Source organism: Opisthocomus hoazin, chromosome 4, assembly GCF_030867145.1.
Source record: "Opisthocomus hoazin isolate bOpiHoa1 chromosome 4, bOpiHoa1.hap1, whole genome shotgun sequence".
In the NCBI taxonomy this organism is placed as follows: Eukaryota; Metazoa; Chordata; class Aves; order Opisthocomiformes; family Opisthocomidae; genus Opisthocomus; species Opisthocomus hoazin.
The window spans coordinates 95,121,137-95,146,571 of record NC_134417.1 but is presented as its reverse complement, the minus strand read 5'-3'; the positions used below and the strand labels follow the sequence as shown (position 1 = coordinate 95,146,571).

Here is a 25,435-nt window from a genome sequence, read left to right as displayed (position 1 = left end):
GGACAGGCATGTGGGACCCCTCCCCATGAGAAGTGGCGTGAGCACCATGCCAGGCCCCCACCCTTCCTGCCTCTATGACACAGCTGACGGTTGGCAGCTGTTGCACCATGGGACAGCAGAGAGACCTCACCAGGCAGCACGGGGGCATGGAGCATCTAGGGCTGAGGGGACAGTGCTGCTGGAACTCCCAACCCCTCCATATGCCCCCGGCCCCGGTACCCACCTGGCACAATGGTCCGGTGCTTCCAGCGCACCCCAGGGGGGTGTGGCATGCACACCATCTCTTCACGCTCCATCTTGCAGATGATCTCTGGCTTGATGGTAAGCCAGCCTGTCCGGGACAGAGACATAAGCACCCTCTCCTGCACTGCCGGGACAGCGGCACATGCTCCCCCCTGCCGTGGCCCCAGCATGTCCCCCCGCTCTGCTCCTCTCTCCTGCCCCCCTTCCCTGTGCCTACAAGCCTCCTCTTGTCACCTTGGCTACTCTTCTGCACACAGGACGCCTGGGAACGGCTCAGAGCTGTGCCAAGGGAGGTTTCGCTTGGATACGAGGAATTTCCTTACAGAGAGGGTGGTCAAACACTGCAACAGGCTTCCTGGAGAGGTGGGCAATGCCCCAAGCCTGACAGTGTTTGAGAGGCGGTCGGACCATACGTCAGCACTTGGGCAGCAGCAGTGACAGCGGGATTTTCCCTTTCAAGGGAAGGGCTCCAGCTCAGTCAAACAGCTGAACTCCGGATCCACCACAGCCCGGCAGTGCCAGAGAGAGTCCTCACCCAGCGAGGCGACCGCCTGGTAGTTCTCCAGCATCACCTCCCGGTACAGTCGCCGCTGCCAGCCTGCCAGCTCTGCCCACTCCTCGGGGGAGAAGTAGATGGCCACGTCCTCAAACGTCACCGACATCTGCAGCAAGAAGCACCACCGGCTCAGCACACTCTGCCACACACTCGCTGAACACCTCTGCCCAAATCCTGCCGCTGTCGGGCAGGGCCCCGGCAGCACCGGGGGCTCTGGCATCCCAAGGGCAGCACCGGGAGAGCTCGGAGCACCCCGTGCAAGGGAAGGGCCAGGGCAGAGGGGCGGTGGGTGCACAGCCAGCCCACACAGCAGGGTCACCGGGGCTGCGCCTGACCCCCACCTTGCCGCAGCAGCCCGGAGCCCTCCCGTGCCGCTGGCTCTCGGCGGGGAGACGGAGGCACACACAAAGAGCGATCGGCAAGACGCAGCTGGGATGCTCCGGAGGCCGCAGGAGGGGCCTCTCCCGTCACCAGCCGCCCCGGCGCAGCACGGACAGACGGTCCCTGCCAAGCACAGCATTGCCGTGAGCACAGCGGGCCAGAAGCTCACTCACCTGCCAGCAGCTGCCTTCCCTTCCCCCCAAGGCCTTCAAACCTGCTGCCACCAGCACCGACCGCGGGCACGGACAAAGGCGGCCCCGGGAGCAGCGTGGCCGCGTCAGCCCGGGAGCCCGCCCGCCGCCGGTGCAGCACGGGAGGTGTAGTCCTGCCGCCCGCCCGGCCCCGCCCGGCCTCGCTCGGCTCCGATCGGTTTGGGGGGCGGCTGCTCTTCAGGGCTTTTCACCACTCGACTGTCCACACCCCCCTCCCAGGGGCTCGGCAGAAGCCGGCGGCGCCGCGTTCCCACCGCTCCCACCCCACTCCTCGCAGCCGCCCGCCGGAGCTGCCGCCGTCACCTCCGAGCCCACCTCGGCCCATTCCAAAGAGGCTGCCTCGGGGGGAGCCATTTCTTCCTTCTTCCCAGGGGAAAACCAGCTCGCGCGTTTTTGCTTGCACTTGCTGAGCTTTGGCTTCAGCCCGGGCGGCACCAAAGAACCACGCGGCCGCTCGCCCGCTGCTCCCGCGCTGGGCTGGGGAGGGCAATGGGAAGGAAGAGGCGAGACTCGGGGGTGGGGATGGAGACAGCTCGACGGAACAGCAAAGGGAGGGAGCGGTAACAGCAATAATACTGATAAAAGGAACACACCAATCCAGTAATACACAACGCTGTTTTCTCCCGGCCCGATGCCCAGCTCCCTCCGGAGCAGCCATTCCCCTCCCCCGCCAGCTCCGCCAGCTCTATCGTGGGCATGACGTCACATGGTACCGAATACCCGATTTGTTTGGCTGCTTTGGGTCAGCCCTCCTGGCTGTGTCCCCTCCCAGATGCCTGTGAGAATGAACCCTGTGCCAGCCGAACCCAGGACAGTATCCAGCCCTTATTGTGTACCATCTATGTCATGCCCAGATCTTACAGTTTCCAGTGAATCACCACCACTTCTCCTGTCTTTGAGAATTAGAGAGAGATAGATATACACTCAGAGATACCATCCCTTAGTCTACAGGCCATCCCTCTAAACTGTCCATTGAGTTCACTTAGTCCACGACTTTGGGCTCCATCTGTCATAACAGTCCTTCAGGGCAGGAGAGATCGTGGGTGCTGTTGGATGGTCGCCTGCTTCATCCAGAACTCACGGCTGGTGTATCTGCTGTGGCCCATGCCCATGGTCTGTGGGTTGAAGTTGTCGATCTTGCGGAAGTTGCTGGATGCCAGTTGCTGAAGCCAGGTCTGATTCTACTAGCGCTGCTCTTTGCTCGGTTTCATCAAAGTTTGTTCTTCATTGATCATGGTGATTCTTACTGTAACATCATTGATATGTCATGTAACAATTAATAGAAGCGATGGCATGCAGTATTATATACCAATTAACATAATACAGTTTAAATTGTTGTCTATTCTCACCGAAAATCACATCCCCTTGAGGTACACATCAGACTTCCTGATCCTGCTGCATCACCCACCAAGTGCACTCAGGTCCTTGAGCAAAAGCCATCCTACAGCTGGGTTGGCCTTTGCCTGTGGCGGGACTAACCCAGACTGGCTGCCCTAACACATTCTTCAGGTGCACTGCGGGGACTTTATCCCATGCCACAGGATGTGGAAGTTTGGACTGGGCAGGGCCAGCCTTATTGGCAGATCCCCTGGGGTTAATGAACCGGGTGGCCTTTGCTAATTGTGTGTCCCAGTGTTGGAAGGTCCTACCACCCAGCACTCTCAGAGTAATTTTTAGCAGCCCATTGCATCATTTCATTTTCCTGGAGGCTGGTGCATGGTGGGGGATGTGATACACCCACTCGATGCTGTGCTCTTTGGCCCAGGTGTCCATGAGGTTGTTTCAGAAATGTCTTACTCAGCTCCTTCTGGGGTGCCATGTCTCCACAGGACTTGCTTTTCAAGGCTCAGGATGGTGTTGCAGGTGGTGGCATAGGACACAGGATAGGTTTCCAGGCATCTGGTGGTTGCTTCCACCTCTGTGAGCACATGGTGCTTGCCCTGGCGGGTTTGTGGAACTGTGATAGCATCAACCTGGCAGGCCTCCCCGGATTTCCATTTCAGCCATCATCCTCCATATCACTGAGGCTTTGCCTGCTTGGCTTTCTTGATTGCAGTGCACGTTTCGCATTCATGGATGACCTGTGTGATAGCATCCATGGTCAAGTTCAGCCCTTGGTCACAAGCCCATCTACATGTTGCATCTCTTCCTTGATGGCCTGAGGTGTCATGGGCCCACCGAGCTATGAATAATTCACCTTTATGTTGCCCGTCCAGATCCACCTGAGCCACTTCAATCTTAGCAGCCTGATCCACCTGCTCATTGTTTTGATGTTCCTCAGAGGCTCGACTCTTGTTGACGTGGGCATCCATGTGATGCACTTCTACAGCCAGCTTCTCTAGCTGGGCAGCAATGTCTTGCCACAATGGGGAAGCCTGTATGGGTTTGCCTCTGTGCTGCCAGTTGCTCTGCTTCCATTGCTGTAGCCACCCCCGCAGGATTTTGCCCATGCTACCCCACACACCTCACCTCCCATAACTATCCAGCCTTGGGGCAGATCTCCAGATGATATTGTTGAAAATCTTGCTAACTTTAGGTAAAACTGAAACTCTATTCACAGTAAATATTAATAAAAGTATTGTTACTACACAAGGGTTTTCAAGATACCGAAAAGTTATTGACATGAGGGAGTGTCCTGTAAAGGATTAAAGAGTTTCAAGGAGTCTGATAAGCAGTAAGTGGGAAGAAAGCCCTCCTGTTGAGTCATGAGGTCCAGAGTAGAACTTCTTGCCTTCTACACCCTTTTCAGAGAGAGAAGCCTTGGTGCAACTGAATTCACTCCTAGTCCCAGACTTAGTCAACAGTTTATGTCTAAGGAGTTAGGTATGTTAGTTTATGTCTAAGGAGTTAGGCCATTTATCAGAGTCAATGTTTGCCTGTCAGATTTGGGAATGCCATTGATAAATGCACTATCTACAAAGACTGAGCTCAAGTTAACATTTCAGTGCTTTAGTTAATAATTTCCCACAGATATGTCCATCAAAGTTGGAGGCACTCTTACCAAAAAGGAGTCCCTTCTTGGGAGTAAAGAGAGGTCCAGACTGGTCAATCCATCCATCAGGAAAGATTCTTCATTTGACTCCTCCTCCAAAAGAGGGTTTTCAAGTGCCAATTTTATAAATTGCAGATCTTGGCGAGGTAGGACTAAGTCAATTCTATGTCCATTGGATCTTGACATAACATATTGTGTCAACAGAGGCGGGACTCAGCTGTTCGGCATGCCCTCAGAGCAGGGAGCTTGCTACCTGCTTACAGGGGGGCCTTTTGTTCTTTAACTGAAGCAGCATCTGGCTGTAAGGCCTTTGCCTCAGCCCAGGTGTCACACAGTGGATTTGAGTGTTGGACCATCACCCTTTACTTCTGTCTGAAAAGAAAAGCTGAGCTCCTTGCTCGAGTTGAACCACTCCCTTTTGTTAACTCTTTGGTATTTGACACACGAGTCCAAGCAAGTCCCCTTCTGGCACTGACAAGTCCGGCAAGTCCACCGACCCACACTGAGGGATTGGCTGTGCAGGGGCTGATTTTTTACGGCCTGCACAGACCCTGATGAAGTCCAATGCGCATGATCCATGTGGCGGAAGTTCGTACAGAGTGCACCATCGTCGTATGCCCATTCATGGGCAGCAATAGGCTGGAAAGCAGAAGAGGCACCAACAGTGAATGAAGAGGCTGGCCACCTCCAGCAATACAAAGACAATCTCTGTTCTTCCCCGCATGTCTGGTTTCTGCTGTGGAAAGCCTGAGCAGTCCAAAAACCTGTTCAAAAAACTGTTTGAAAAACTGGATAGGTGCTGCTCCCCACCTGTACAGATCAGTGTCTCAGCTACTACGAGAAAACATTCCCTGGCTCAAGAGAGATGGTACACACCATGAGGCAGCCTGTGGTTTTACCTGCGTGACCAGGGAGAGGACATGAGGAGGTGGGATGGAGAAATACCTCAGTGCAAAAGGCACAAGTGTGCCAATTGCAAAGAGAAACAATCAGAAATGGGGGCTCTCCCAGGAACGTTGCTGCTCCAGTTTACAGTGGGCAGCTCCCCAGACAAAGTAGAAGGGTGGAGTTTACTGCTGACCCTAGGCAAGGAGCTGCTGACTGGTTTTTACAAGATGTGAGTACCAAGGGTGGGGTAACCCACACGTGTCACGTGAACTCATTCCTCCACAACAACTGCTATGGCCAGGACTAGAGGGACCCTGCCTCCAGCCAGGTGGAGGAGAGGGACAACTGCGATTACTGGACTGTGTGGATTCAATGGCATGGCATGTCAGCTCCACAGGAGTATAAGCTTGTAGTGTACCCTAATGCCATCAGATTACAAAAGGTCAGAACCCATCGGTATTTCTGGAGTGACAGGGGGATCCCAACAGCTGACTGTGTTGGAGGCTGAAGTAAGCCTAGCTGGGAACGAGTGGTAAAAGCACCATGGTGTGACTGGCCCCAAGGCTCCGTGCATCCTTGGCACAGACTGCCTCAGGAGAGGGGATTCCAAGGACCCTAAAGGGCACCGGTGGGCTTTTGATATAGCTGCCTTGAAGACGGAGGACATTAAACAGCTGTCCACGTTGTCTGGTCTCTAGGAGCATCCTTCTGTTCTGGGGCTGCTGAGGGTTGAGGAACAATAGGTGCCGATCCCTACCACAACAGAACACCAGTGGCAATATCACACCAACCGAGACTCCCTGACGACCATCCATAAACTGATTCATGGACTAGAGAGTCAAGGAGTGATCAGCAGGACTCGCTCACCCTTTACCAGTCCCATATTCCCAGTGTGGAAGTCTAATGGAGAGTGGAGACTGACAGTAGACTGCCATGGCCTGAATTAAATTCAGAGTACTGCTGCACCGGACATGCTAGAATTTTGATACCAATTGGAGTCCAAGGCAGCTAAGTGTTATGCCTCCAGTAATACGGCTAATCATAGAATCACATAATCATATATTCAAAGGTCGGAAAAGACCTGTAAGATCATTGAGTCCAACCGTCACCCCAACACCACCATGCCCACTAAACCATGTCCTGAAGTGCCATGTCTACATGTTTTATGAACACCTCCAGGGATGGGGACTCTACCACTGCACTGGGCAGCCTGGGCCAACGCCTGACCACTCTTTCAGTAAATAAATTTTTCCCAATATCGAATCTGAATCTTCCCTGACACAACCTGAGGCCATTGCCTCTTGTCCTATCACTAGTTACTTGGGAGAAGAGACTAACACCCACCTCACTACAACCTCCTTTCAGGTAGTTGTAGAGAGCAATAAGGTCCCCCTTCACCCTCCTCTTCTCCAGACTAAACAGCCCCAGCTCCCTCAGCTGGTCCTCATCAGACTTGTTCTCCAGACCCCTCCCCAGCCTCGTTGCCCTTCTCTGGACATGCTCCAGCACCTCAGTGTCCTTTTTGGAGTGAGGGGCCCACTGGTCCCACTTCTCTCTGGGAAGAAGGAAGGAATGGCTCCCCCCGAGGCAGCCTCTTTGGAATGGGCCGAGGTGGGCTTGGAGGTGACAGCGGCAGCTCCGGTGGGCGGCTGCGGGGAGCGGGGCGGGAGCGGTGGGGAGGCGTCGCCGTCGGCTTCTGCTGAGCCCCTGGGAGTGGGGTGTGGAAAGACAGGCGGTGAAAAGCCCGCACGGCACCGCAGCCCTTGCAGGACAGGACCCGGCCATGCAGACAGTCCTGGGGTACCGCGGCCTTCCCGCTGCACCCACTTCTCCCCCATGCAGCCCGCGCTGGGTGATCTGCACGGCTGTCCCACGCCCTGCAACCTCAGCACCCACAGCTCAGTAGCTACTCCCCCCATGCCATGGGCACCCCTGAAAAGCCAAGGTGCCTTTGTAAGCCTGAAGCCAGACCTAGGACCCAGGCTTTGAGCAATGTGGCCACCAACTTCACCTCCAGCCGTTTGCAGGAATAGAGGGAAACCTTGGGCACAAGTGAATTTGTGCTCCTGTCTGATGAAAAAAAAAATTTAAAAAGCTGATGGGAAGAGCAGGCAGTTCCCAGTGAGGTCAGGAGGCCCTGGCACAGGCGGTAGCTCTCACTGAGATGAGCCCTCACCCACATCCCTCTGGCTCCCTCCGGATGCTGCTTCAGCACTGGCTGCCCCCTGCAGTCCCCAGGCAGATCCCAGCCTCTCACCGTGACCCCCGTGAAGGGGCCTCAGAACAGGTTTTCTGGGGATGTGCAAGGGGACGTCGGCCCTGACGTGCTACTGCCAGCGAACAGTGGCACATGCTGTGCTGCCACGGAGCTCACTGCTTGTTGTCAGCAGCAAGAAGCTTTTTATTTATATTCGGGAGCCAAAATAAAGCAGCGTCTTCCCCCCTTGTCCCGTAAACCATTCTGACTGCATTGTGATTCATTTATTGTATTTCCCCCACCCTGGCAGACAGTCCTGCACCCACGCCTCTCTTGCAGAAGCTGCTGGCACCACGGGGCTCAGCAGAGCGGGGAAGGGGCGCTGATAACAACCACCCCAGGCAGTGAGTGTGATGGCAGCTGCTCGGAGTGCCCCAGTTAACAGCCAAGCAGGATCGAGCCCATGCTGGAAAGGATGTTTCTCAGGTGGCAGCTGGAGCTGGACCCAGTGATGAAGGGGCCATGGCTGCTGCTCTCTCCCATCCCATGGGTGGCTGCTCCAGTGGAGCCAGAGGTTGGTGCTTTGGGCGACTCCCACACAGACACCCCTGCAGCAGCCCCCGCTGCCTGGTGGGACCATCTGTGTCTGTTTTGGGGGGCACTGGGGTGTGGTGATGGTTGCAGGCTGGGAGTGCTGGGGGTGCGCTGGTGAGCCAGCATGATCCCCTTGTCCCAAAACCACCTCTCACAGCTGGCGCACTGGAAGGGCTTGGTCTCTGCTTGCCCCCTGCCAGGTATGGACACCCCAATCCCACCGGATGCCCTCCAGCACTGCCAACAGGCCCTGCTGCACCCACTGGTGGCTCTTCAGGTGCTGCTTCTGGCTGCACGTCTTGCCGCACTAGTCTCACTTGCAAGACCCTTCACTGGTGTCGATGCACTGGTGGGTGCTGAGGGTCTGCTCATCCTGGAAGGTCTTGGGGCAGTGGGCACAGGCAAAGGGGAACTCCCCAGTGTGGATGCACTGGTGGCTCACCAGGTCATCCTTCTGGATGAACCGCTGGCCACAGTGGCTGCAGGCAAAGGGCTTCTCACCAGTGTGCACACACTGGTGGTTCAGTAGGTGATGCTTCCGATGGAAGACGCTGCTGTAGTCAGTGCAGACGAAGGGTCACTCGCCCATGTGGCTCTGCTTGTGGCTGGCGAGCTCCAACTTCCTCTTGAAACTCTTGCTGCACTCAGTGCAGGACAAGAGCTTCTCTCTGGTGTGGACCTGCTTGTGCATGGTGAGGGTCTTCTTGTCCCTGAAGGCCTTGGGACATTGGGTGCAGGCGAAGGGGCGCTCACCGGAGTGGATACGCTGGTGGACAGTGAGTCTGTTCTTTTCCCTGAAGGCCTTGGGGCACTGGGAGCAGGCAAAGGGGCGCTCCCCAGTGTGGATGCGCTGATGCCCTTAAGGCTGAACTGGCGGCCGCAGTGGCTGCAGGTGAAGGGCTTCTCACCGGTGTGCACACGCCCGTGGCTCTGCAGGTGACGCTTCTCACCAAAGCGCTTGCTGCAGTTGGCGCAGGCAAACGGCCGCTCACCTGCGTGGGTCTGCTTGTGGATGGCCAGCTCTGTCTGGCTCTTGAAGCTCTTGTTGCACTCGGTGCAGGAGAAGGGCTTCTCACCGGTGTGGACCCGCTGATGGATGGTGAGGTTCCTCCTGTCCTTGAAAGCCTTGGGGCAGTGGGCGCAGGCGAAGGGGCGCTCCCCTGTGTGGATGCGCTGGTGGATAACAAGGTGGTGCTTCTGGCTGAAGTGGTGGCCGCAGTGGCTGCAGGCAAAGGGCTTCTCACCAGTGTGCACACGCTGGTGGTTCAGAAGGTGATGCCTGTAGCCAAAGCTTTTGCCACAGTCGGTGCAGCTGAAGGGCTGCTCACCCCTGTGGCTCTGCTCGTGGATGGACAGTGCTGTCTGGCTCTTGAAGCTCTTGTCACACTCGGTGCAGGAGAAGGGTTTCTCACTGCTGTGGACACGCTGGTGGATGGTGAGGGTCTTCCTGTCCCTGAAGGCCTTGGGACACTGGGCGCAGGTGAACGGGCGCTCCCCGGTGTGGATGCGCTGGTGGATGGTGAGGGTCTTCTTGTCCCTGAAGGCCTTGGGGCACTGGGTGCAGGCAAAGGGACGCTCCCCGGTGTGGATGCGCTGGTGCCTGACCAGGTGATGCCTGGAGCCGAACCGCTTGCCGCAGTCGGTGCAGCTGAAGGGCTGCTCGCCTGTGTGGCTCCGCTCATGCATGGCCAGCACAGTCTGGCTCTTGAAGCTCTTGCCGCACTCAGGGCACGTGGCAGGGCTCTTCTCCACCAGACCAGGTGTCCAGAAGGGGTGGAGGAGGGAGTATCCTGACAGGACCTCCTGGCTCCCGCTTGGCATCCCCAGGACCAGGGCAGTGGGTGCCGACAGCCCCTCAGGGACCCCCTCAGCCTCCTTCTGCATCCCAGGGCCAGTAGCTGTTGGGGAGGAGAGGCTGGGGTCACTGCCATGGACGCAATGGGTAAGGAATGGGTATGTGGGACACCTCCCCATGGGGAGCAGCACTGGTACTCTGCCAGCCCCCCACCCTTCCTGCCTGAAGGACACAGGTCATGGCTGGCATCTCCCTGCACCACAGGACGGCAGACAGACCTCACCAGACAGCACAGGGGCACGGAGCATCTGGGGCCAAGGGGATGGTGCTGTGGGAGCCCCCCACCTCTCCCCACGCCCCCACGGTACCCGCCTGGCACAGGGGTCTGGTGCCTCTGCTGGGCCCTGGAGAGATCTAACATGCATGGCATCTCTTCCCGCTCCATCTTGCAGATGATCTCTGGCTTGATGGTGGGCCAGCCTGGCTGGGGCAGAGACAGAAGCACCCTCTCCTGCACTGTCAGGACAGCAGCACTGGCTCCTCCCTGCCCACAGCCCCAGCATCTCCCCTCGCTCTGCTCCTCTCTCCTGCCCCTCTTCCCCGTGCCTACAGCCTCCTCTCACCTCGCCCTCATCCCCTCAGCCGCTCTCCTGCAGACAGGACACCTGGAAAAGGCTCAGATCTGCTCCAGGGGAGGTTTTGGTTGGACACGAGGAAGCAATTCTTTACCGAGAGGCTGGTCAAACACTGCAACAGGCTTCCTGGAGAGCTGGTCAATGCCCCAGTACTTACAGTGTTTCAGAGGTGCTTGGACCATGCCCGTAAGAACATGCTTTAACTTTTGGCCAGCCTTCAAGTGATCAGGCAGTTGGACTTGATGACCCAGGTTCTATTCTGAATTCTGGCTCCACCCCAGCCTGGCAGTGCCAGAGAGAGTCCTCACCCAGAGAGGCGACCGCCTGGTAGTTCTCCAGCATCACCTCCCGGTACAGTCGCCGCTGCCAGCCCGCCAGCTCTGCCCACTCCTCGGGGGAGAAGTAGATGGCCACGTCCTCAAACGTCACCGACATCTGCAGCAAGAAGCACCACCGGCTCAGCACACTCTGCCACACACTCGCTGAACACCTCTGCCCAAATCCTGCCGCTGTCGGGCAGGGCCCCGGCAGCACCGGGGACTCCGGCATCCCAAGGGCAGCACCGGGAGAGCTCGGAGCATCCCGTGCAAGGGAAGGCCAGGGCAGAGGGGCGGTGGGTGCACAGCCAGCCCACACAGCAGGGTCACCGGGGCTGCGCCTGACCCCCACCTTGCCGTAGCAGCCCGGAGCCCTCCCGTGCCGCTGGCTCTCGGCGGGGAGACGGAGGCACACACAAAGAGCGATCGGCAAGACGCAGCTGGGATGCTCCGGAGGCCGCAGGAGGGGCCTCTCCCGTCACCAGCCGCCCCGGCGCAGCACGGACAGACGGTCCCTGCCAAGCACAGCATTGCCGTGAGCACAGCGGGCCAGAAGCTCACTCACCTGCCAGCAGCTGCCTTCCCTTCCCCCCAAGGCCTTCAAACCTGCTGCCACCAGCACCGACCGCGGGCACGGACAAAGGCGGCCCCGGGAGCAGCGTAGCCGCGTCAGCCCGGGAGCCCGCCCGCTGCCGGTGCAGCACGGGAGGTGTAGTCCTGCCGCCCGCCCGGCCCCGCCCGGCCCCGCCCGGCTCGGGGGCGGCTGCTGCCCAGGACCCTCTCGCGGGGATGCTGTTCCCCCCCAACCTTGCGGTCTGGAGGAAGGCGGCTGCCGAGCCGTGCGGGCTTTTCACCGCCCGACTGTCCGCACCCCCCTCCCAGGTGCTCGGCAGAAGCCGGCGGCGCCGCGTCCCCACCGCTCCCTGCAGCCGCCCGCCGGAGCTGCCGCCGTCACCTCCGAGCCCACCTCCGCCCATTCCAAAGAGGCTGCCTCGGGGGGAGCCATTCCTTCCTTCTTCCCAGGGGAAAACCAGCTGGCGCGTTTTTGCTTGCACTTGCTGAGCTTTGGCTTCAGCCCGGGCGGCACCAAAGAACCACGCGGCCGCTCCTCCGCTCCTCCCGCGCTGGGCTAGGGAGGGCAATGGGAAGGAAGAGGCGGGACTCGGGGGTGGGGATGGAGACAGCTCGACGGAACAGCAAAAGCAGGGAGCAGTAACAACAATAATACTGTCCAGGAAGGGACACAGCCTGGCGGGCTGACCCAGCCTGGCCAAACAGAGCAGGGTATTCCATACCATGTGCCGTCATGCTGGGTTAAACTGCCCTTATCCCAACCCACCAGTTTCTGCCTGTGTCTTTCCATTCTCCTCTGCACCCCAGCGGGGGGAGGGGCGGCCGCGTGGCGCTTTTGTTGTCCTCCGCAGCTAAACCATAACGTACTGATGAAAGGAACACACAAAGCCAGGAACACACAATGCGATTTTCTCCCCACCTGATGCCCAGCTCCCTCCGGAGCAGCCATTCTACTCCCCTGCCAGCTCCCCCAGGTCTATCGTGGGCATGGCATCACGTGGTACCGAATGCCCCATTTGTTTGCCTGCATTGGGTCAGCCCTCCTGGCTGTGTCTCCTCCTAGATGTCTGTGAAAAAAATGTCTTCCAGAAGAATTTGAAGTGGTTTGTCCTTTTTCTCAAAAACTTCTGCTGTATCACCCTACACCATGAATTCATCAATGTCCTGTAGATGTTCCAGAGCTTCACCCTGTTCCAGCACAGCCTGGATCAGTCCATGGAAAATGGTGGGGCTGTGTTTCCACCCTTGGGGCAGTCGATTCCAGGGGTACTGGACACCCCTCCAGGTGAAAACAAACTCTGGTCTGCACTCCGCCACTAAAGGGATTGAGAAGAACGCATTAGTGATATCAGTGGTGGCATACCACTTGGCTGCCTTGGACTCCAGGTGGTACTGAAGTTCTAGTATGTTCGCAGGACAGTACTCAGTGGCGGTGTGACTTCATTGAAGCCGTGATAGTCCACTGTCTGTCAGAACTCTGCATTAGATTTTCACACTGGCCATATGGCACTGGTAAAGGGTTAGAAAGTCCTGCTGGTCACTCCTTGACTCTCCAGTCAATGAATCAGCTTCTGGATGGGCATCAGGGAGTCTCGGTTGGTGCGATATTGGCACCGGCGCACCGCTGGGCTAGGGGTCGGCACCTGTTGTTCTTTGACCCTCAGCAACCCCACAACAGAAGGGTCCTTCATGAGATCAGGCAAGGTGGAGAGCTGTTTTATGTCCTCCGTCTTCACAATGGCTATACAAAAAGCTCACCATTTCGCTTTTGGGTCCTTGAAATCCCCTCTCCTAAGGCAGCCTGTCCCAGGGATGCACGGAGCCTCGGGGCCAGTCACACCATGGTGCGTTTGCCACACATTCTCAGTTAGGCTCACTTCAGCCTCCAACTCAGGTAGATGTTGGGATCCCCCTGTCACTCCAGAAATACCGACGGGTTCTGACCTTTTGTAATCTGATGGCATTAGGGTACACTACAAGCTTATACTCCTGTGGATCTGACATGCCAGGCCATCAAATCCATACAGACCAGTGAAACTGGTTGTCCCTCAGCTTTCCCTGGCTGGAGGCAGGGCCCCTGTAATCTTGGTCAGACTTATTGTTACTCACTTCTGGTAAAAATTACTCAGAAGTCCCTTCAAGAGGATCACAAGTAAGGTCAAGCTTTGTACTTTGTCTGGAGAACTGCCTGCTGGAGACTGAAGTGTCATTTTTCCTAGACAAATCCCCTTTTGTGATTGTTTTTAACTTGCAAATTGCACACTCGTGCCTCGAGGGTTGAGGCAGGTTTTCCATCCCACATCCTCATGTTGTCTCTGTGGTCATGCAGGTAAAACCACAGGGTGCCTTGCGGTGTGTACCCTCTATTTCCTCTCTCCTGAGCAGAGGAATACTTACTCCTAACAGCTGAGATACTGGTCCATACAGGTGCAGGGTAGGATCTATCCTCTTTGAGTTGCTGGACCTTCCAGGATAGTTTCTCCACAGCCAAGATGAGGGAGGAAGAGAGACTTTCTTCATGTTGTCAGGGTCAGCCAGCCACTTCATCCACCATTGTTGCCTCTGATTTTTTTTTTTTAATTTCTTCTTCTGTGTAGGGAAGACTGATACTGGCACTGGTTGGTTTTCTGTGCCTGTCGTCTGGGTTCAAGCTGCCACCATGCCTGCCACAGGGTCTGGAGCAGCCGCAGAGGCTGTTGGGTGGCTGGGGTAGCCACGGGGATTGGAGTAGCTGTGGTGACTGTTGGGGGGGTTGGGGTAGCTGCAGCATCTCTTGCTTTGCTTTCCCCCTCTTTCCCCTGAGAGCACTGAGTAGTGTTCAAGAGGACGGCTCGGTAGGCATGAGCCAGGCCCCAGCACATTGCAGTGATCTGTGTCTCTCTGCAGTTTCCAAGGTGACACCATACTTGTTCCAAGTATTCTACTATTTTGTCAGGATTCTGCACTTGGGTGAAGTTCAGAACACCGGGGGTGCCACTGTTCTAGGTACTCGCCCACACTATCCCACACACCCTGCCACTCACAGCTATCCAGCCTTGGGGCAGATCTCTCGGTGATATTTTAAAATAGTTGTTTAACCCTAAACAAGACCTGAGCCCCATTCAGCAGACAGAGCAACAGGAGCATGCTGTCTCGAACATCCCAAGGATACTCAAAATTCTCAAAAGCCATTATGACTAGCCTGATGGAGAAAGGAGGGGTGAAAGAAGAGGGGAAGGTATCCCCTCTGGTCTTCCCCAGAGAGTGGGTTTGATTATTGATAAAGTTCTGAGAGATGGCATCGAAGATGTGGAAATGACCGCAATTCCACACACAAATAGAAGCCTAACCTCATGCCCAGTGATGCTCTCATATCATAAGTCGATATTGCACAGTACAACACAATGGTAATCCTGACCTTTTTCCCACAGATGATGAACAGCGCCACAGGGAACACACACAGCAAGTAAGGGTTTACATACCAGAACCGTGTGACCAAAGAAAGCAACATTTTGACAGGCGACTATTTAACTCACACAACAAATGCCTGTAACAAATTATAACAAATTGCAACAACGTTGTTTTAACACACTCTGGTCAGCCCTGCCACTATCCCAACCCTTCATGCCCCAGGTTGAGCACCAAAAAGGACTGTCGCGGTTTAGTCCCAGCTGGCGACAAAAAGCCCCACGGTCCCTCTATTGCCCCTCCCCCCAGTGGAGTGGGGGGAGAATGGGAAGAAAAAGGCAAAATTCGTGGGTCGGGATGAGGACAGTTTGACAGAACAGCAAAGGAAGCGAACAGTAACAACAATACTGGTAAGAACAAGGGAACACACAGAGCAACTGTCTCCCCACCCGATGCCCTGCAAGCTCCCTAGCAATGATTAACCTCCCCCCCCCACTCAGCCAGCTCCCCCACTCCGAACCCAGCATGGCATCACAGGGTATCAAATACCCCATTTGTTTGGCTGCTTTGGATCGGCCATCCAGGCTGTGTCCCCTCCTGGCTTCTTGTGAAAATCAACCCGATCCCAGCCGAACCCAGGACAAGGGCTTACACCTTCCCTTCCTCGGGGAGTAATTCTGACCTTCATTATGGCAGCTGGGGAAATATCTACCCATTTAAAATCGATTTACTGACACAACTTTGAAATTTGTCTTGTAGGGGTTTGGTTCATCTTTTCAACTTTTCCACTAGAGACTGTGGCCTCCAAGGGCTACGCAGATCCCATGTGAGTTGGAGAAATCTTGACCCTCCCTGAACCACTTCTGAAAGAAAAAGAGGCTGGCCCTGCCTCCCGGCTGATTTCATGTCTCTACAACCCTGGCAGCTGGCAGAGCCCCTCTCGCTGCCTGCGCTGTGCAGTGAGGGAGTGAGTGGCCATACCCATGACCTGTGTGGCCCCAGGTCCATCTCCAGGAGCACGCAGGGCACCATGATTCTGCACTTGTTCAGGGCTGAAGTTGCAGAACGCTGGACGTGCCCAACACCCTAGGCATCTGCCCATGCTACTCCACACACTCCACCACACATAACTACCCAGCCTCGGGGCAGATCTCCGGATTCTTCATGTGCTTCCTCACCTTAGACAAAACTGAAACACTATTCACAAGAATCATAGAATGCTGTGGGTCGGAAGGGAGCTGCAGAGGTCATCTAGCCCAGCCCCCTCCAGTGAGCAGGGACATCTTCAACCAGACCAGGTTGCTCAGAGCCCCGTCCAGCCTGGCCTTGAATGTTTCCAGGGATGGGGCCTCCACTGCCTCTCTGGGCAATCTGTGCCAGGGTTTCACCACCCTCATTGTAAAAAGTTTCTTCCTTATATCGAGTCTAAATCTACCCTCCCTTAGTTTAAAGCCATTACTCCTCGTCCTATTGCAACAAGCCCTGCTGAAAACATTTTCCCCACCTTTCCTATAGGCCCCATTCAGGTACTGGAAGGCTGCAAGCAGGTCTCCCTGCAGCCTTCTCTTCACCAGGCTGAGCAGCACCAACTCTCTCAGCCATTCCTCATACGAAAGGTGCTCCTGCTCTCGGATCATCTTTGTGGCCCTGTGGACACACTCTTATAGCTCCAATGTCCTTCTTGTGCTGGGGGCTCCAGAGTTGGATGCAGTACTCCAGGTGGGGCCTCACCACAGCAAAGTAGAATGGCAGAATCACCTCCCTCGACCTGCTGGCCATACTTCTCTTGATGCTGCCAGGATAGTAGTCAAAATACGTCTATTCCCAAGAAATGCCAATAGAAAAATTTGAACTGCCCAAGGATATTCAAGATACTGAAAAGTTATTATAATGGGGGAGGAAACATCACAGAAGATGGTAGCGAGAGTGCCATTCTGCACTTCCTGCATAAAAAAACCTCTCAGAAGAAAAAGCATAACATGAGCTTGTACTCCAGCCTTGGTAATACCTTCAGTACAAAATGCAAATACCAGATTAACGCCAAGATCAGTGCTCTAATAATAATCTTGCAGACAAAATATTACCAGGCAGTGCAGAGCAAAGCACCTTGCAAAAACCAACACCAATCTTTGGCATGTACAGCAAAAACAAGAGCATGGCATAGCGATACTGCGACCGGCAAATGCTAACAGATATAAATCCTTTAAACCGCTGTGGTCAGTTCTGCTGTTATCTCAACCCTTGGAGCCCCACGTTGGGCACCAAAAAGGCCTGTCCTCCTGTCGGCTTCCCAGACGTTAAGGGAGAAGCTGCTGCCCGAGCATTCACACACTGTTCAAGGAGTTGCACACACACCACCCGAGACTTTAACTGCTGGGACCAGGGTCCCTTCTCAGTGGGCGACTCCAGTGAGCCAGTGGGTGCCCCTTTTTGACTCCACACACACACATACTCACTCTTGGGCACTTCCTCATCCCTCAGGCTCAACCCAAAGCTTCCTGAAGCAGAGTCTCTGACATGACATGTGCCAGACGAATTTATTGAGTGGTATAGCGCTGTAAAACACCTCAAGCTGGGGACCTCCAGAAGGGACCCTGAACAAATAAATCCCTGGGCAATTATAGCCTGACAACTTACACTCCCACCCCACATGAGTTCTCCACCTGGTGTCCAAGCCACAGCTGACCTAATGGTGTATTTGGGTTTGGGGGGCTTTTGTCCCTCATTGGGCCACTCCATTGACTCTGAGTGGGCTGAAGATTCTTCCCTCCTCTTCAGAGAGGCCCTGCTGCTGTCAGCAGATGACTTAACTTCTTTATCTTTGAGCCACAGCTGAGTCCTTGGGGTCTCCTTCACTGAGCTTGGTAAGGGTTCAGTGGGAGTTCACTGTATCCAGGTGGCAAATTCACAGGTGCGGCTGTTATGGTTTAGCCTGGCTGGATGCCAGGTGCCCACCAATGCCCCTCTATCACTCCCCCTCCTCAGCTGGACAGGGGAGAAAAAATATGAAGAAAGGCTTATGGGTCGAGACAAGGGCAGGGAGAGATCACTCACCAGGTACCCTCAGGGACAAATCAGATTGAACTTGGGAAAAAAGAGTTTGATTTATCACCAATCAAATCAGAATAGGATAATGAGAAATCAAAACAAATCTTAAAAACACCTTCCCCCCACCCCTCCCTTCCTCCCGGGCTTAACTTCACTCCCCATTTTCTACCTCCTCCCCCCAAGCGGCGCAGGGGGATGGGGAATGGGGGTTGCGGTCAGTTCATCACACCTTGTCTCTGCCGCTCCTTCCTCCTGAGGGGGAGGGCTCCTCTGACTCTGCCCCTGCTCCAGTGCGGGGTCCCTCCCACGGGAAACAGTTCTCCACGCGTCACTGGAGTTGACCACCAATGCTCGGAAAGTCAGTGATATGAACTTATACATATATCTACGTGTATATATATGAGCAGCATACCGGAACACAAAACAGAGCCTCTTCTCCCTTTCTGACCGGCTTTTTCTATACCACGAGGAACTCCAAAGGACTAGCAGGGCAGCCTTGAAGAGCCACAGCTGTAATTAAAACAAGGTAATAAGAAAAAAAACCTGCTGATAAAAAGAAGAGTGCTTGAACTATGAGTGAAGTATCCTAATGAGCCTGGTAAAAACCCCACCCTCGAGTAGCCAAGGTCCCCTACCAAGACAAGCCCCTTCCCCACGGAACCTGCGCAGCAGAGAGGAAGGAGACTGCGAGTGCCCGTGGAGACGAGACCTGCGCGGAGCACCGGGGCCGAGGGTGAGTCCGCGTCACTGTCACAGCGCGGTGACCCCTTGCTGGCAGCGGAGAAACGTTTCCCGCGTGTGAGCCAAAGGGTGCGAGCCTCGGGGTGTTCCCAGCCAGCACCCAGGTCTGCGCAGACCCGGAACGGGTAAAAGTCTGGGCTCTGCCTGGGGATCGGCTTCTGCAGAGCGGGTCTAAGAACCAGATCTGGGGACAACAGCTCGGGGGGGGGAACCTCATCCCCGCGGGGGCCCAGGGCAGCAGCCGCCCCCCAGCCGAGCCGAGCCGAGCGGGGCCGAGCGGGGCCGGGCGGGCGGCAGGACTACACCTCCCGTGCTGCACCGGCGGCGGGCGGGCTCCCGGGCTGACGCGGCCACGCTGCGCCCGGGGCCGCCTTTGTCCGTGCCCGCGGTCGGTGCTGGTGGCAGCAGGTTTGAAGGCCTTGGGGGCAAGGGAAGGCAGCTGCTGGCAGGTGAGTGAGCTTCTGGCCCGCTGTGCTCACGGCAATGCTGTGCTTGGCAGGGACCGTCTGTCCGTGCTGCGCCGGGGCGGCTGGTGACGGGAGAGGCCCCTCCTGCGGCCTCCGGAGCATCCCAGCTGCGTCTTGCCGATCGCTCTTTGTGTGTGCCTCCGTCTCCCCGCCGAGAGCCAGCGGCACGGGAGGGCTCCGGGCTGCTGCGGCAAGGTGGGGGTCAGGCGCAGCCCCGGTGACCCTGCTGTGTGGGCTGGCTGTGCACCCACCGCCCCTCTGCCCTGGCCCTTCCCTTGCACGGGGTGCTCCGAGCTCTCCCGGTGCTGCCCTTGGGATGCCGGAGCCCCCGGTGCTGCCGGGGCCCTGCCCGACAGTGGCAGGATTTGGGCAGAGGTGTTCAGCGAGTGTGTGGCAGAGTGTGCTGAGCCGGTGGTGCTTCTTGCTGCAGATGTCGGTGACGTTTGAGGATGTGGCCATCTACTTCTCCCCCGAGGAGTGGGCAGAGCTGGCGGGCTGGCAGCGGCAACTGTACCGGGAGGTGATGCTGGAGAACTACCAGGCGGTCGCCTCGCTGGGTGAGGACTCTCTCCAGCACCACCAGGCTGGGGCTGATCCGGAGTTCAGCTCTTTGACTGAGCTGGAGCCCTTGAAAGGTAAAATCCCATCACTGTTACTGGCCAAGTCCTGACGTAGCTGTTGTGATGGCAGGTGTTACCGTGCCAGGCAGCGTCCTGTGGAGAGCCGTCCTGGTACAGAGAATGGAATGGGATAGGATAGGGTAGGATAGAACAGAATGGAATAGGAGTCCTTCAGTTGGAAGGAAATTACAAGGATCATGTAGTCCAACTGCCTGACCACTTCAGGGCTGGCCAAAAGTTAAAGCGTGTCACTAAATGCATGGTCCAAGTGCTTCTCAAATACTGTCAGGCTTGGGGCATTGATTACCTCTCCAGGAGGTCTGTTGTGGTGTTTGATCACCCTGTTGGTAAAGAAATGCTTCCTCATGTCCAGGTTAAACCTCCCCTGGCGCAGGTTTGAGGTCTTGCGGGGGCATCCTGTGTGCAGGAGGGCAGCCGAGGTGATGAGGGCAAGGTGAAAGAAGGCTGTAGGCACAGGAAAGGTGGGGGCTGAAGCTGCAGCTGGGCAGGGGCAGGAGAGAGGCGCAGAGTGGGGGGAGATGCTGGGGCCACAGGCATGGGGGAGCTGGTGGTGCTGTCCCAGTAGTGTGGGAGAGGGTGCTTCTGTCTCTGCCCCGGACAAGCTGGCTCACCATCAAGCCTGAGATCATCCGCAAGATGGAGCGGGAAAAGATGCCTCGCATGCCAGACCCCCCAGGGTGCAGCAGAGGTATTGGAGCCCTGTGCCAGGTGGGTACCAGGGGGATGTGGGGAGGAGTGGGGTGTTCCCACAGCACCATCCCCTTGGCTCCATGCCCTGGTGCTGCCCAATGAGGTATATGTGCTGTCCCGTTGTGGAAGGAGCTGCCAACCATCAGCTGTGTCATTCAGGCAGGAAGGGTGGGGGCTGGTGAGGAGCTCATGCCACTCCCCACGGGGAGATGTCCCATGTACCTGTCTTGACCCCAGCCTCTCTTCCCCAGCAGTGGGTGACCCCGTGACAGAGAGGGAGACTGAGGGGGTCCCGGAAGGGCTGCTGGCACCCACCACCCTGCTCCCAGGGATGCCCATGCCGGGTGGGAGCTGGGAGCTCCCATCGGGGTGCCCCTGTTTCCACCTGCTCTCGGCCCCCCTGCCTCTGGAGAAGACCCCTGCCATGTGCCCCAAGTGTTGCAAGAGCTTCAAGAGCCAGACAGCACTGGCCATGCATGAGCAGAGTCACTCAGGTGAGCGGCCCTTCAGCTGCCACCACTGTGGTAAGGATTTCCCCTCCAACGGGGACCTCAAGTGCCACCAGAAGACCCACGCGGAGAAGTTGGACCCCCCCCACTCCAGTGTCATACCTGTCACCCTGGATAAGCTTATGCCAGCTGGGCTCCGTAGCAGCTCCCCGGCCCCTGAGAGGCCCCATGCTGGTTCTGAGTGTGGGAAGACCTTTGCCAAGAGCTGCTACCTGGAGAACAATGAGCAGACGCACACAGCGGTGTGGCCCTTCTCCTGCCCACAGTGCGGCCAGCACTTTCAGCTGAAGCAGATTCTGTTGTTGCACCAGAAGAAAGTGCATGGCGGAGAAAAGCCCTTCAGCTGCACTGACTGTGGCATGCGCTTCACCCAGAAGTATCATGTACTGAGGCACCGGCGTGTGCATACCGGTGAGAAGCCTTTCACCTGTGGCCACTGTGGGCAGCGGTTCAGGCAGAAGGGCCACCTGGTGAGCCACCAGCGCATCCACACTGGGGAACGCCCCTTTGCCTGTGCCCACTGCCCGAAGACCTTCAGGGTCAAGAGTATCCTCACCGCCCACCAGCGCATCCATTCCACGGAGCGCCCCTTCACTTGTGCTCACTGCCCCAAGTCTTTCAAGGACAAGAACACCCTCGTTGGCCACCAGCGGGTCCACACCGGGGAACGCCCCTTCACCTGCGTCTGCTGCCCTATGGCCTTCAGGTACAAGAAGACACTCATCATCCACCAGCGCATCCACACTGGGGAGCGCCCCTTCACCTGCACCTGGTGCCCCAAGACCTTCAGGTACAAATGGGCCCTCACTGTTCACCAGAGGGTCCACACTGGCGAGAAGCCCTTCTCCTGTACCAAGTGTGGCAAGAGCTTCAAGAGTAGCCCGGAGCTGGCCATGCACAACAAGAGCCACATGGGCGAGCGGCCCTTCAGCTGCACCAACTGTGGCAAGCGCTTTGTCTTCAAGCATCAACTGCTGAGCCACCAGCGTGTGCACACTGGTGAGAAGCCCTTTGCCTGCAGCCACTGTGGCCACCGCTTCAATCACAAGGGCGACCTGGTCACCCACCAGCGCATTCACACTGGGGAGCGCCCCTTTGCCTGCACCCACTGCCCCAAGACCTTCAGGGCCAAGAAAACCCTCACCATCCACCAACGGGTCCACACTGGCGAGAAGCCCTTCTCCTGCACTGAGTGTGGCAAGAGCTTCAAATCCAAGAGAACACTCATCACCCACCAGCGCATCCACACTGGGGAGCGCCCCTTTGTCTGCCCCGAGTGCCCCAAGGCCTTCAGGGACAAGGGGACCCTCAGTAACCACCAGCGGATCCACACTGGCAAGTTGCCTGGCAGGTGCAGTGAGGGCAGGAAGATCTGCAGTCAGAAGCAGCACCTGAAGGGCCACCAGTGGGTGCAGCAGGGCCCACCGGCAGTGCCAGAGGGCAGCTGGTGGGATGGGGGTTGCCCATCCTTGGCAGGGGGGCAGGCTGAGGCCAAGCCCTTCCAGTGCGGTGGCTGCAAGGAGCAGTTTTGGGACGAGAGGATCATGCTGGGTCACCAGTGCACCAACAGCACCCCCAGCCTGCAACCACCACTGCAGCCTAGTGCCCACCAAAACAGTCACTAAGGGGCCCATGGGGAACAGAGGGTGCTGCAGGGGTGGTTGTGGGCGGATGCCCTGTGCAGTGAGGGCCAAGCGCTGCCCCTTGATTGGACATGACTCGATCCGCTTACTTCCCCAGCTGGGGACTGGCAGCCCCTCGGCAGCTGTCCGGGCTGCTGCCGCGATGGGCTAATGCAGACAGGTAAGGGGTTGGTGTGGTGGGGACCAGCCAGTTCGCCCGGGTGCTGACTTACCCATGCTGGGTTCTCCAGCAAGGGGCAGACGGACACGGGATTGCGGTCTGATTGTAAGCCCTCCCTATCAAGTGACCCGGAAGAAAGGCGTTTTCAAATGCGCCCCTGAGCAATGACAAACCTTTGAGCAAATTATACGGGAGAGAGTTCATGCAGTAGCCCTTGGGCTAGTACAGGCAGGACAAGATGTTAAAAATGTGCTCTGCACTGCAGGCAGAGAGAATGGCCCTACTGGTGTCTCTGGCAGAAAGCACCAGGGCAGACTCGAGGTCTACCCCTTGGGTTTTGGAGTTGGGGATGCAGAGGATCCGAGGCCTGCCTCTGCTCCAACTGAGAAAGAGATATTGGCAGCATATGAAGGGGTTTGAGCTGCGTCAGAAGTGGTTGGCACTGAAGCACAGCTCTTCTTGGCACCTGGACTGCCACTGCTGGTCTGGATGTTCAAAGGGAGGCTCCCCTCTACACCTCATGCCACTGATGCTGCATGGAGTAAGTGGGTCGCAATGATCACACAGCGGGCCCGAATGGGAGACCCCAGTCACCCAGGGATCTTGGAAGTGATCATGGACTGGCCAGAAGACAGAGGCTGCGGAACGTTGCCAGAGGAGGAGGTGATGTGTGATTTGCCACTGTATAATAAACTGCCAGGAAATCAGAAGAGACATGCCCTGTTCACTGCTGGTTCCTGTCGCATTGTGGGAAAGCATCAGAGGTGGAACGCTGCTGTCTGAGACACCTGGGCCAAAGAACACGTCATTGAGTGGGTCTGTCACATCCCCCATCATGCACCAGCCTCCAGGAAAATCCAACGATGCAATGGGCTGCTAAAAACTACTCTGAGGGCGCTGGGGGGTGGGACCTTCCAACACTGGGATACACATTTAGCAAAGACCGCCTGGTTGGTTAACCCCAGGGGATCTGCCAATTGAGCTGACCCTGCCCGGCCAAAACTTCCACATCCTGTAGCAGAGTATAAAGTCCCCACAGTGCACCTGAAGAATATGTTAGGGGTTAGTCCTGCCACGGGCAAAAGCTAACCCATCTGTGGGATCGCTTTTGCTCAAGGAGCTGGGTGCGCTTGGTGGGTGATGTGGAAGAATGGGGAAGTCCAGTGTGTACCCATGCTGGTTCTGGCTGGGATAGGGTTAATTTTCACAAGAAGCTGGTTGGGCTGACCCAAACTAGCCAATCAAATGGGTGTTTGATACCATGTGGTGTTATGCTTGGTGCTTAGGTTGTGGAGCTGCCTGGAACAGGGTGATTTGCTACTCAGGAGCAAGCTGAGCATCAGGTGGGGGGAGAATTGCACTCTGTATATTCTTTTTATCCATACCATTGGTGTTTTCTTCACCCTTTGCCATTCTGTTAAACTGTTTTTATCTAAACCTACGAGTTTTGTGTTTTCTTTCTGATTCTCCTCCCCATCCCACCCTGGTGGAGGGGAGTAGTGAGAGAGTGCCCACGTGGTTCTTTGTTGCCAACTGGGGCTAAACCACGACAGTCCTTTTTGGGGCCCAGTGAGGGGCACAAAGGGGTGGGACAATGGCAGGCTGACCAGAATGTGTTAAAACAACTTTAGCATGATTTGTTATGTGCATTTATTATGTTAGGTTAATAGTTTCTGGTCACAGTGTTGTTTTGTTTGCTCACATGATTCTGTTATGTAAATTCTTACTTGCTCTATGTCTTCCCTATGGTGCTGTTTATCACCTCGGGGAAAAGGGTCAGGGTTATTATTTTGCTGGACTGTGTAATATCGACTTATTATATGATAACATCACTGGCCATAAAGTTAAGCTGGTATTTTTATGTGGAATTGCTATCATGCAGTACCTTGGGTACTATCTCTTGGAATTTGTTAATAATCGCCCCCAATTTATGGGGAAGATGGAGGGGACGTACTTTCTCCCACTGTTTCACCTTCCCTTTCTCCTTCAGGCTAGTCAAAACACCTTTTGAGAATTGATGGGATGTTCAAGCCAGCATGCTCCTATTGCTATGGCTTCTGAATGTGTTTCAGGTCTTGTTTAGGGTTAAACAACTATTTAAGAATATTGCCCAGAGATCTACCCCGAGGCTGGATAGCTGTGAGTAGCGGGGTGTGTGGGATAGTGTGGGCAAGTACCTAGGACAGTGGGCACCTCCTGTGTTTTTGAACCTCACCCCTGAACAAGTGCAGAATCCTAACAAACTAGTAAAATACTTGAAACAAGTATGGTGTCACCTTGGAAACTGCAGAGACGCAGATCACTGCAATGTGCTGGGGCCTGGCCCATGCCTACCGAGCCTCCCTGTTCAACATTATTCAGTGCTCTCAGGGGAAAGAGAGGGAAAACGAACCAATGGGTACTGCAGCTACCCCAACCCTGGAGACAGGTGCTGCCACTAAACCAGAAGCCCCAGCCATGCTGGTATGAGTTGCCCGTATACAGAAGCAGCACACAAAAAAATCAATTCACACAGTAAGGGATGATGATGAAGCAGGGCCATCACGAGAGCAGGAGGAAGAGGCAGAACCAGAGACACTCACCAGATCCCTGTCCTTGAGCGAGCTGTGAGATTTCAGCCGCCATCCAGGCAAGCACATTGTCACCTGGCTGCTCTGATGCTGGGATAATGGGGCCAGTAACTTGGAATTAGAGGGCAGGGAAGCCAAGCAGCAGGGATCCCTGTCTAGGGAAGGGGGCATTGACAAGGCCATTGGAAAAAAGGCA

At 56.2% G+C, this 25,435-nt stretch overlaps 2 protein-coding genes across 3 annotated transcripts in view; one reads left to right on the top strand and one right to left on the bottom strand.

The window, feature by feature from the left end:
- The window catches only part of LOC142361114 (uncharacterized), a 53,682-nt gene that overhangs the window by 3,213 nt on the left and 25,034 nt on the right, over nucleotides 1–25,435 (bottom strand). The window contains 43 exon segments of the mRNA XM_075417953.1: nucleotides 224–331; nucleotides 779–1,019; nucleotides 4,922–5,023; nucleotides 5,418–5,485; nucleotides 5,628–5,691; nucleotides 5,860–5,921; nucleotides 6,030–6,102; nucleotides 6,901–6,979; nucleotides 8,381–8,445; nucleotides 8,506–8,617; nucleotides 8,684–8,874; nucleotides 8,972–9,005; nucleotides 9,056–9,131; nucleotides 9,197–9,617; nucleotides 9,669–9,961; nucleotides 10,056–10,111; nucleotides 10,227–10,342; nucleotides 13,057–13,124; nucleotides 15,752–15,822; nucleotides 15,905–15,990; nucleotides 16,502–16,588; nucleotides 16,711–16,713; nucleotides 16,877–16,939; nucleotides 17,024–17,282; nucleotides 17,457–17,625; nucleotides 17,825–17,854; nucleotides 18,480–18,665; nucleotides 20,027–20,255; nucleotides 20,384–20,503; nucleotides 20,673–20,823; nucleotides 20,969–21,078; nucleotides 21,145–21,333; nucleotides 21,388–21,921; nucleotides 22,011–22,238; nucleotides 22,477–22,656; nucleotides 22,722–22,785; nucleotides 22,860–22,888; nucleotides 22,976–23,051; nucleotides 23,136–23,201; nucleotides 23,322–23,457; nucleotides 23,630–23,681; nucleotides 24,555–24,673; nucleotides 24,946–25,034. Coding sequence (XP_075274068.1) covers nucleotides 224–331; nucleotides 779–1,019; nucleotides 4,922–5,023; nucleotides 5,418–5,485; nucleotides 5,628–5,691; nucleotides 5,860–5,921; nucleotides 6,030–6,102; nucleotides 6,901–6,979; nucleotides 8,381–8,445; nucleotides 8,506–8,617; nucleotides 8,684–8,874; nucleotides 8,972–9,005; nucleotides 9,056–9,131; nucleotides 9,197–9,617; nucleotides 9,669–9,961; nucleotides 10,056–10,111; nucleotides 10,227–10,342; nucleotides 13,057–13,124; nucleotides 15,752–15,822; nucleotides 15,905–15,990; nucleotides 16,502–16,588; nucleotides 16,711–16,713; nucleotides 16,877–16,939; nucleotides 17,024–17,282; nucleotides 17,457–17,625; nucleotides 17,825–17,854; nucleotides 18,480–18,665; nucleotides 20,027–20,255; nucleotides 20,384–20,503; nucleotides 20,673–20,823; nucleotides 20,969–21,078; nucleotides 21,145–21,333; nucleotides 21,388–21,921; nucleotides 22,011–22,238; nucleotides 22,477–22,656; nucleotides 22,722–22,785; nucleotides 22,860–22,888; nucleotides 22,976–23,051; nucleotides 23,136–23,201; nucleotides 23,322–23,457; nucleotides 23,630–23,681; nucleotides 24,555–24,673; nucleotides 24,946–25,034 — 5,555 coding nt within the window.
- On the top strand, nucleotides 18,089–24,719 carry LOC104335288 (uncharacterized). 2 transcript variants are annotated; one of them, XM_075420038.1, is made up of 3 exons: nucleotides 18,089–18,551; nucleotides 19,457–19,661; nucleotides 20,612–24,719. In XM_075420038.1, exons 1-3 carry the CDS (start codon nucleotides 18,408–18,410, stop codon nucleotides 22,489–22,491), a joined length of 2,229 nt encoding a protein of 742 aa, XP_075276153.1. In that variant the 5' UTR covers nucleotides 18,089–18,407; the 3' UTR covers nucleotides 22,492–24,719. The 2 variants fall into 2 exon arrangements, with proteins under 2 accessions (XP_075276153.1, XP_075276152.1); XM_075420037.1 differs by having other exon boundaries at nucleotides 20,609–24,719.

What these genes read in the sequence shown, in the direction of transcription:
- LOC104335288 (XM_075420037.1), top strand. Translation starts at nt 18,408, where the DNA reads ATGAGCCTGGTAAAAACCCCACCCTCGAGTAGCCAAGGTCCCCTACCA. An exon ending in GCGGAGCACCGGGGCCGAGG is followed by an intron (nt 18,552 to 19,456) that starts GTGAGTCCGCGT and finishes TTCTTGCTGCAG; the next exon opens with ATGTCGGTGACGTTTGAGGA. An exon ending in TGAGCTGGAGCCCTTGAAAG is followed by an intron (nt 19,662 to 20,608) that starts GTAAAATCCCAT and finishes TCTCTTCCCCAG; the next exon opens with CAGTGGGTGACCCCGTGACA.